At 32.2% G+C, this 11,845-nt stretch overlaps 1 protein-coding gene across 1 annotated transcript; it reads left to right on the forward strand.

Moving 5' to 3' along the window:
• Positions 1-6,774: 6,774 nt before the first annotated feature.
• Positions 6,775-9,422, forward strand: LOC110671534 (MYB-like transcription factor ETC3). Its single transcript, XM_058142873.1, has 3 exons — positions 6,775-7,098; positions 7,315-7,402; positions 9,147-9,422. Exons 1-3 carry the CDS (start codon positions 7,047-7,049, stop codon positions 9,274-9,276), a joined length of 270 nt encoding a protein of 89 aa, XP_057998856.1. The 5' UTR covers positions 6,775-7,046; the 3' UTR covers positions 9,277-9,422.
• Positions 9,423-11,845: the final 2,423 nt, after the last annotated feature.

The following is an 11,845-nucleotide window of genomic DNA, read 5'->3' on the forward strand; positions in this document are numbered from 1 at the left end:
AAAATCAATATCAACTCATAGATTGGTTGATCCGACTACAGCTAGTTTGACTGAAAGGGAGAAAGACTGGTTGTCATTGATCACCTATACAGATACACTGATCTCTATCAATTTACTAATAGGATTAACCAATTCATTTAATTTACAGAAGCAAGAATAAGTCTTAAGGTTTTACCAAAATTTCGGCAAAGTCTCTCCTATAACTGGACCTAACCCCCTGTAAGAAAATTTAACAAAAAGCAACATATAGGGCCTCCTCAGGCCCACAACAACTACATTACATGTCCATCCAGGAACCTAATCTAAGTGTAGATCTTTAATCTCCAGCTTGAATCCTTAACTCTTCTACAATCCAATTAAAACCACAATCTCAAAAGCTCTTACTAAAATATTGTGATATAATTATAATCAAATTCATCAATAAAATTTCAATTCTATATTAAATTTCTAATAAAAATTCAACAAAATTCCCTCTTAAATTGTACTAAACTCCCTTTCACAAAACTCAAATCCATAATTCAAAATTATATCAACATATTAACTTGCATAACTAAAATCACAATCTCACCACCAATTCCTCCATAAACTCAAATTTCCATTTTAATGCTATTTACTTCCTTCAATTCAAATTGGTTCCAACAACATCAAATCATTTTTTTTTCCAACTACCAATGCTCACATTCACCCCAAATTTAACCATTCACAAATATAAAATTTCCATTCTCAACCAAGTATATAAAATTTAAAGAACCCATAGGAATCATACATATCACTATTTTATACCCAAATCTCAACTCAAATATTCAAAAAATGTTCATATCACTAAAATCTAACTAAATACATATAATTATTTCGGAAAAAAAATATTCCATAATCACTTAAAAATTTAATAAACACTATATCCTATTTCAAAATAATTTTAGTTATAACAAAATGGCTTATTCAACTTAACTCAATCCTTAATACCCAATTTAGCACTTTGTACATTAAAATTTATATATAATATTCCAACCTTCAGATAAATTCTAAATTTTAATCATATGTTCAAGACATCCATATACAATATTAGTAAAAAGTTTAGTATCAAATCACCTTTACATCATGAGATATCAACATATTTATCCAACACTTCAAATTCTAAATTTTTTAGAAATAAATCCTACTCAGACAACTCGTACAAAATAATCTATATCTCATAAACCACAAGTCCAAAATTCACCAAATTTTAGCACAATAGCCCCAACATCCTAAAGATCATCTCTACCAAATTTTATAATTTTCTAAGTATTTTAACTATTTAGTTTCCTCAAATTTCAGTAGCCAAAATTTAAAATTCTAAATGCAAACAGCCTGTGTTCAATAATTTATTTATCTAAATCCAACAATTGAAAAATTATCAAATTTTAATCATAACTTCTACACATATAGACCTCAAACATATCCAAAAATCAACTGTGAAAGATGTACCAAACTCACTTGAACGAAAGACAAAATTGCTGCCTTGCACAACCCTTGTTTCTGCTTTTATTCATTATCTTCCTCCTTTTTTTTTTTAATTTCTTGTATCCTAGACCAAAATCCTTATTTTCTCCTTGTTGATGTTCTTTCTTACCAGAGAAACTAAAAAAAAAATATCTAACACCATCTCCCTCCTTCCCTTCTTCTTCTTCTTCTTCTTCTTCTTCTTCTTTCTTTCTCTCTTTTCCTTCCCTTTCTCCTTTCTCTCTCTCTTTTACTTTCCTTTCCCTTTTCTTTCTCTTTCCCAATTCTTCTTCCTATTCTTCCCCCCCCCCCGCTTTTTTTTTTTTTTTTTTTTTTTTTTTTTTTTCTGGAGAAAGTGGCTGCCAGCTATGCCTGTTTTTAAACAAATTTTATTTTGGTCCTTGAATTCTACAAAAATCATATTTTTCATTCAAAACTTTTAAAACTTTACTTTTAGGTTCAAAATTAAATTAAACTTTTCTCCCCAAAACTTTATAAATTATATTTTCATTTAAATAATAACTATATTTAGTATTTCTTTGAAAATTGTGGTGTTACGACATACATTTTATGGATAAAAATAATAAAAAAATATATAAATATTTATTAATAAAAATGAAAAATATTTTAATAAAATTAGAATATATTAATATAAAGTGATGAATGATATATTGTAAATTGAAAAAAGAAAAAAAAAATTCGTGCCAATATTAAAGATGTAAAAAATAATAATTAAGATTAAGAGTATTCTTGTTAAGTAATAAAAAAAATTGTACAACAGTTCATGAACAGCTTGTTTTATTATAGAGTTAACAAAAAATACAGTTGATAGGTATAGATACTCTATCAATTATCAGCTACTTCTTAATGAGTTTAACAAATACATAGTTTCAACTGTTTGAATACTCATCGATTATATTCTATCAGCTATCAATTATGTTTAACAATCGAACTAAACACTCCTAAATATTATATTTATCCCTTAAGAATATATTCGTTACTGTCTTCAGCCAACTAATATAGAAAGGAAAAACTTTAAAACTTGTTAAAAATCCTTTAAGAGTAGAGTTTTGTTTGTGTTGCTTTCGTTAAAAACAAACCCAATTAATTGACTTTGCTTTTGGCATTTTATGCCTACTTTACTATTTCTCTTACACTGATTATTCCTCGACCCCAGCATGCATGGTTATATTTAATGGACTATCTTGGACCAGCTTAAATATAAAATTTGCATGTCATGAACCAAGCATTATATGTCACGACCCAACCTATGGGCCGGACCGACATTAGGACCTGGGCTAGCCTAAAGCCCCCGAGGCCTGTAGTAAGCCTAACTATTCATTAATCCAACTCTAAGGCCCATTTGGGCCCAATATCAAGAAATCAACCGGACGGAGTCCGGCCATAAAGTGGACCTTTCAACGGGGAGTTTTTGACTCACCCGACCTGTAAACAAAATATATCATCAATTGGGGAGCTCAGCTCACCCTCCACATACTCATATCAACATAAAGATAAATGGGAGCTCAGCTCCCTCATCCAATCCATCAAACATGCATATAAAAATTTTACAGGTCCACATAACAATTTATATTACAGACCCAAATTAATTAAATACTTCTAACACATGCGGAAATTCTATGAGTAAATAAAATTACACAAATATGGATAAACAACCTGCGAAGGAGAAAAGCAGGTTAACCACAATAAAATCCTCCTGTAGCCTGAAAAAATATTGAACAGGAGTGAGCGTTCGACTCAGAGAGTAAAATATCAATTTTAACCATAATATCTATAGCTATCTAAAACTAATGCACCCTGTAGAGTGAAATGCAACATCAACAACATTTTCACATCATAACATCAAAAAGGTAATTTGGAGCACTCACACACCCAGTAGTATCAATCATACTATATGGGAGCCGATCCTATCTGACTCTCTTAAATCCAACTTTGGTGCCGTGAAGAACTCAAGCCGACTTTCGCTTAATAAACCAAATCGGGGTCCCAAATGAAGAACTCAAGCTGTGACTACCCTCCGAAGGATCGGGTCCCAGCGAAGAACTCAAGCCGTGACTACCCGTCCTGTCCATAGTCCACACCATATCACGCACACCAACGCACGCACACTGCTCCAAATTACCACAACAACATCCATGGCACGTTAACAGTTATGAATGCAACATAAATCGTGCATAGAGTTTAACTATATAAATATATGCATATAAGTGATGCATGGGCATGCTTGAACATATAATAATATCGAAATTACAATTAAAATTAATATTTTACTCACAGACTTGATAATGGTCACTGTGGCGGCTGGGCGAAGGAAGAAGGCTGTCCCGGCGCACCTGACAATTACATTACATTTATTTAATACAAGTGACTCAATACAAATCAAGAAAATACCAAATACGTCCTAAGTCGTGCCGAAAATCCGGCAGAGTCTCCCCTATACCTAGGACCTACCCAACCTGTAAAATGGCTCAAAACACACTTCTATATACACAATCCATATATCCACAACTCAATCACATCACACAGCCCCTCCTGGGCCCATCAAATCAGTCATCCATCACAATATGTAAAATTTCAATTTAATCCTTATAATTGATCATTTTTGCAAAAACTGCCCAAATAAGCTCTAAAAATTCTAAAACTTTGCCCCGCGGTCTTTAGCAATATTACTAGGCTATTGCAAAAAGAATCAAAATTTTCTGAGCTACCACAAATATTTTATGAATTTTTAATCCTATTTAAGCACTAGAAAATTACGAAAAAGCAAGGTTCGGGTTTACCTTTGCCGATTCCGACTTCGGGAACGCGCTCGGGATGTTTGACAATGATGGGGTAGCCAAAACCTCGATCCAATTCGGAGACTTTTCCGGTAACGGGTCTGTCTGGCCGGAAATTCACAGATCCGGACAATTATCGAATTTCCGCGAATTGAAGATACCTACACGAAGCCCATAACACGGGGGTTAGTACATAAATTTTTCAGAATTTTCTAAGCTCATTTAATGCTCGGAAAAACACTGCGAAGTTCCGTGGGACCCACCGAAAAACGGTGTCGGAAAAATTCGAAATTTATGTCGCCACGAAGCTCTCGACGAGTGGAGCCCTCTGGTACTCTTGGTTTTCTCGTGGGGTTTACGGTTTGTGAGAAATCTAGCCCAAAAATCGAAATGGGCTAAGACTTCCCGGGCAAAAATTGGACAAACCGCTCGATGGATTTCAGTGTTCTTGGTGTCTATGGAAAGCTCTCGACGAGTAGATGAGTTTAGACACAAGACCCGATCCGATTGGTAGCCGGATCGGCTGGATTTTGGGCAGGAAGTCGAGGAGTTGCGCGCGCGCTGCGCGTCGTTTCTGGAGCCATTTTCCGGCGTTCCAGGCGGCGGCCGGCCGTGGGGGAGGGCTGAGGTGGGGCGCCGGCGAGGTGGGGAGGCAGGGGAGGTGGCGGCGCGGCAAGGGGAGGAGGGAGGAGAGAGAAAAGAGAGAGAGAAGGGGAGGAGGTCAGACGCGCGCGGGAGGAAGAAGGAAGAAAAAGAAAAGGTCGGTCCGATTCGATCGGTCCGATCCGGTCCGGTTCGATTCGGTCGGTCCGATTCAGGATAGAAAATTTTGAATTTTTACTCTGCCTCGGGACCGAAAACGAGGTCCAAAAATTCCGAAAAAAATTTAAGAAAACTCAGAAAAATTCGTAGACTCCAAATATATTTTTAGTTTTGCCACGTGGTCTTTAAATTAATTTTTAAAAATCATTAAAGTTTATATTTTCGGAAAATCGAACCCGATTTTTAAAATCCGAAAAATCTCAAATAATTTCTTAAAATTTAATTAAAATTAAAATATTAATAATACTAATAAAATAATAAAATTTAAAATTTTGGGGTGTTACATTATATAATAGACTACACATATTTTAAGCCCACCGGCTCAAGTTTTATACCTTTTGTTTTGGCTTTTCCCTTCTATCATTTACGGTAGTATGATATTTCATCTCCCAATTCCATATATAGTGAATTTTTACTTATTGGATATTTGGGTATTTCATTTAATCGAATTTTACAGAAAAGAATTTAAATAAAATATATTATTAAATTTAAATTTAGTAAATAATATTTGTGTTGGATCGATTTGAGTTTTATGTATTAATATTCGTATCCTTTTATATAAATAATTAATTAAATATAAAATATATATTTTATTATAAGATTTATAAATTTTTTATATATTATATTTTACATAAATAAATTTAAATATTTTATAGAATTATAAAATTTTAAAATATAAAATAATTAAAAAAATATAAAACTATATGAATTTAGGCATTATTGGGTTAATAAATATGAATATAATTAATATTTATAGAATTAAAACTTTAGCTTTTGTATATATAATAAATTTTAATTAAATAAAATCGTAGGATTATTTATACGTATGATATATTCATATAATTAATTTTATTTATTTTTGAAATTGATTTATTTAATTTTTATTGTGAAATTGGCAAGGATGATGATAAAAGTTTGAATGCATTTTTACATTTGGAAATATCTATAATTCGCTATTGATATCTGTTTATCTATTTCAATTTTATTTTTCTTGAATAAAGACAATAACATTGTGTAAACATGAAATCAAAAATAAAAAATAAAAATTTAATATAATAAGTAAACAGACCAGCAACTACCGGTCATGTAAAGGTAATTTTTGTCAATCATCCTTTAACTTTGAAAGTGTTTCACTTTTCTTTCTTATTTTTATTTTATTATCACAAAATCTCTAAATTTTGAAAACGCTATATTAAAGTCTGTCATGCTAGAATTCGGTCAATTTTCCAACAAGAAGCTTATGTGGTAGTTTTACACTATCAAAAAAAAAAAAGAAAAAAAAAAAAGAAATACCATCATAACTCCTGCACCACAATTTTTTCTTATAAATCAGACTTTCTTTCATTTATTCTTACTTATCTTCGTCCAGCTATAATACCTTTCACTGGCCAATTTCTACGTATAAGTATTTTTCTTTTTTAATTTTATTTTTTGACACATGGTATTGCCGTATAAATATTTCATTGAAAATCTTACTAAATTATGATGGGTAAAAGTCCATAGCTCACTGAAGGGTAGATCTTATCTAGAGCTCCAAGGTTAAAGAGTACGGAAGTCGATGAAATAAATTGTAATAGAAAGGGGCAGCGGGTACCCTAGCCATAAGTCAACATATGTTATTATTGTCCAACCTAATTTGTTGCACCTGACATTCCATATACATAGAGAGGGCTTCAAAACTTCTCTACATGTCTCCAGCTATACAAAAAGAAAATTTAAGATTTACATTATATTCTTATTCTGATCAAACAAAACAGCTGCTGCTTATCCATAAGAATATTTTGGATATAGGCATTTAGCCATTTCCTCCCTTTTTCTTTCTCTCATTTCCACCGAGTCCCTTACTTTTCTATCATTCCAAACAGTCCCTTTATTTTTTTTGAAGCAACTGTTTAATCAATCTTCTTTCTCGTCTGTCTGTGTGGGTGGTCATAGAGATTAAAGATGGATGATTGTAGTCAGATGCAAAACAAGACTGCGAGTTGCAGTTCTGAAGGTTTTTGTTCTTTTTATCTTCCTTAGTTATCGACTTCACTTCTCCCAAATTTTTGTAACCTATATATCTTCTAGGTTCTTTGTCAATGTGTTTGGCTGCCCAGAAAATAATTAAGTGGATAAAACTTTTTCCTTCTCATGGATAGATGGCGTACATCCACATTCATGTACATGTTTTCTTATAAATTTCTTTCTTGCGCTTGTGCATGCTCTGCAGAGGTGAGCAGTATCGAGTGGGAATCAATCAAGATGACTGAACAAGAAGAAGATCTCATCCACAGAATGTATAGGCTGGTTGGGAACAGGTGAAGACTTCAAATCTTGCAAGATTAATTTACCTCGTTTTATTTTTTACCGATTTCAGAATTCACCTGCCTTATAAAAACAAAAATAAGCCAAGTAGTACAACATTAACTAACCATTCATCTCAAACTAATTGGAGTCGGTTAAATGAATGCTTTTTTGCTGTTCAGCTCTATTAGAAGTGATTCTTATTACAAATCAATCAAGGAGCTAGCTGGAGTAAATACGTTGTACTTTGTTGGTGAAAACTGAGTCCTACACAAATCTGAGAGAGGAGAATGAGGAGTAATTTGCTAGCTAGCTACATTCTTATACGCATAGATAAACATAGCATGGATCCTGTCTATGGATGTCTATAACACAACTTTATATAACCTAAAATGTGAAAGACAATTCTCAATGGGAAACATCACCTCCAAAAGGAAAGCAAGTAGTTAAGGTCTTAGCATCTTAGGACACAATTCAGGCAGTGTCATACATACATATATGCCCAATTTGGATTCTTTGATGTAGGTGAAAATTCTTCTGATAGGTAGAAATTAACATGACTTACCATACTCTTGCTAATTTTTTTCATTTATAATTAACTTTAAATAAAATTTAAATTCAAAACCTCACCGTTTTGAAAACAACTCAAGCATTCATAATTTTTATTTTTTAATTCAATTTATTATAATTATTGTGGATATATATAAAGCTTAAATGCATACCAACCAAGTGTTCTTACCTAACCCATATAAATTTCTCTCTCTCTTTTTTCTTGAATGTGTATGTAGCAGTTGTCCGATGTACCCACACATTTATTTATTTTAAAACGACACATCAGGGTTCACACTGAGTATTGCCATTACCGCATCTAGCTACTCAGGTCATTAATAAGCATAACCACCAACTCTCTTATACTTATGCATCTATCTGTCTCATCAATTCCTGAAGGGACTGACACAAATATTGGTTTTATATTATAATTTGATTAGTAATATTTGGGTGGCTTGAATTCATTCATATCTCACTTCCTTAAATTATTAGCTTTTGAATTTTATATGAAAAAATCATTCCTAGGACGCTCAGCTTTAGTTTTATCTCATTTGATACTGAATATTATAAAAATATTATTATTTAATCTGCAACTAGTAAACACATAAACGTAACGTGAACGGACTTTAACTTTTTTTTTTTAATTAAATTTTATAAAATTTAATAATTACAGTTTTATGAGTTCAGATTGAATAATTATGGCGAAGACATCGAATGCTTAATGCAAATTTATATAGCTGCAAGTAAACTTGGGGTAGTTTTTTATTTCTTAAGCTAGAGTCAGACGTGTCCAGCAAATAAATCAATGAATGCGTTGGCTAGCCAGTGATGGATCATGCATGTAGAATATTTTAGATTATAGTAAGAAGATGCTTTTTGTCGTTGGGTGCGTGGATGCATCTTCTTTAAATTAATTAAACTAATACTTTGAGAAAATAATAAATAAATAACACTTATTGTTTTCATATTGATATCACGTTTTTGCAATGTTGATAATTTAATTTTTGAATTCAAAGGTCTTCAAAATTAATTATTAGACTTAATTAAGCATATAGGAAAGTTAACGTCTGCACTTTCTACAAATAATCTTTTAATTAAATAATTAATATTATATTAAATCCAAGCTATATATAGATAAACTCCCACAAATACTTTTCAATTAATTATTTATTTTTAATCCAAAAGGCAGCTAATTAAAATTTTGAACAGGTGGGATTTGATAGCAGGGAGGATTCCAGGGCGTAAAGCAGAAGAAATAGAGAGGTTTTGGACAATGCGAGACATAATCAAGAATTTGCAAAGAGAAGAAATCAGCATCAAACTAGCTGAAACTTCCTAAACGGTTTTGTTCATTGTCGTTTTGACATCTTCAGTTTAATTTTATTCCTTCTCTTTCTTCTTGCTTTGCTTGAAATTCTTGTATGGAATTCGTCTGTTAATTTTCACTTAATCCCTCGTAAATGGACATGATGGCCTCTTTAATAATGGACGCATCCTCAATTCCTCATGGAATTAGGCTGCAATTATTGTTTAATTAGAATGATAAACGTTTCATCTATATTTCGTAGTCATTTCGCTTTTCCTAACGTTGATAATATATATATATATCATTTCGCTTTTCCTAACGTTGATAATATATATATATATATATATATATATATATATATATATATATATATATATATATATATATATATATATATATATATATATATATATATTAAAAATTCAAAGTCCAAAATGAATTTTGATGAACAAGATGATGATATGTGAAGCAAAAATAATTGAGATAGTATAAATTTTGGAATTGATACGATTTTTTGTTTTTTCCATTTATTTATGAATTATTACATTTAGCATTTAGTTATTAATTTAAAGAGAATGAAATTGCACTCAATAGATTTAATGTGAGCGCATTTTTAAAATCACTCCAAAAAAAACTTAATTTTGATATTAATCTAAAAATATTCTATTCACGATGTAGGAAAAAAAGAAATTGGTAATACTAAGATTTATAAAGGCTTTCATTTGTAATAAAAAAATTTCAATTAAATTCTTAAGTAATTATACTTGATTTTTATTTTTTTAAATAATTTTTTTAAATTAAAAGGAATTAAATTATTTCACTGCAAATATGAGAACTGATCAAAAGAAAATCTTTTTCATTGCTCTATATAGCCTCTCCCCTCATTTTCCTTGCTCGATCACTTGAGCTGCTCAACATTACTGCTTGCTCTTTTTCCTTCTTCATTCCCACCTACCTTTAAATAGCCTTACTTACCACCTTTCCTTTTTAACTACTGCAACTCCTTTTTTCCTTGGGCATTTACTCAAACACCTACCCATTAATCATGTCTTACGTTGAAGCAAATGTAGCTGACCTCATAGCAAAAGCTATCGACCTCAACTATTCAGACAAACTTCTCCAATTAACCCCCATGAATGACCATAACTCAGACCTGCATGGGAGAATGTGGCTATTAAATTGAGTACACACATGAATTTTGGTATGGGAACCACTAAGACTGCTCTTACGAATTTTGGTTGTACCAAAAGAGAATTCCAAATTATGCGTAAAAAGAAAAACACCTTCTTCTTTATCTTTCAACATGAAATTGATAGTCAATATCTTTAATGCAACACACCATGGTGCATTCACAATTAGCTTCTCCTAATTCGGGAATGGCCTCCTAATGTTCCATTTGATGATTTGGATTTCAAGTTCACACCAATTTGGCTTCAAACACATGGTTTATCTCCTAAACAGCTCAATCAGGAAATAGTAAAATGAACGAAAATTTGGTTGGAACATTTCTGGAATCAGATCTCGCCCTAGAATGAGAATGAATCATTGGATGTCCAACCTATCTTCGGGTGAGAGCCTTAATACCTATTGACAAACCCATCGCTTTGTGATTTCAGAGTAGGAAACTGGATGGCTCTATACACTGGATTGCTCTCAAATATGAAAAACTCCTAAACTTTTGCTATTGGTGTGGAATCATAGGCCATATGAACAAAGAACGTACTACAGAGATAGAAAGTGTTGAGCGAGGAAAAGTCAACTTAAAGCCATCCTTTGGTCCTTAGCTAAAAACTAATCTAACCAACAATTCTATGAGGTCAGCAACATTAGCCACTTCTGATTTTTCTCTTTCTTTTCCCTTGTTACTAGCAATCTCAAAAACCATTCCATAAACAAATCTACATCAACCTAAATAATTTATGTTTTCTATCCTAAAGCATCCAGAGCCTTCTAGATCTAAGGCAGTTGTCCCTTTCTAGAGAAATTAGAACTGATGTTATAACTGATTCGGCCATAGTTATTGAAAATTGCTCCATCTTACCCAAAAACCTAACCTTACCTATACTGTATCACACCCATGCTCCAACGCCACCGATTACCTTTTCCTTTCACACTGCCATACTTCACCACTCTTAATCTCTCCACAAAACCCACTTACCATTCCTCCAAATCTAGTTACCACTCATAAAAAACCACTTACATCTTTTGGATCAACAAAACTTATAGATATGGGTTCTTGCAAAACTAAACCTTTTGAGGAAACTTTGAAGAGTGTGTTACATCAAGCCTAGAGAAAGTCAAGCTCGTGCAGCTTTTTTAGCACAATCACCTTTTGTAACATATCTTCCTTCTATAAGTAAAGAGGGTGTTGACACAAAAAACCTTTTCAAAAACTTTTGTTATCTCATCTTTTTCCTTCATTCGGCTATAATAGAGAAACTAGCTTCTCTCATCCTAATCACACATATTCTAGACAAAAACAATACTGATTCCCAGCAGCTTGTAGACCTTTTTATCCTATTTGAAGATTCATCCCCCTACTCTTTTAAAAATGCCTTTCTTATAACCCATTAGGCCCATCACACTAACCTAACCTCTATCA

This window comes from Hevea brasiliensis, unplaced genomic scaffold (assembly GCF_030052815.1).
Source record: "Hevea brasiliensis isolate MT/VB/25A 57/8 unplaced genomic scaffold, ASM3005281v1 Scaf87, whole genome shotgun sequence".
In the NCBI taxonomy this organism is placed as follows: Eukaryota; Viridiplantae; Streptophyta; class Magnoliopsida; order Malpighiales; family Euphorbiaceae; genus Hevea; species Hevea brasiliensis.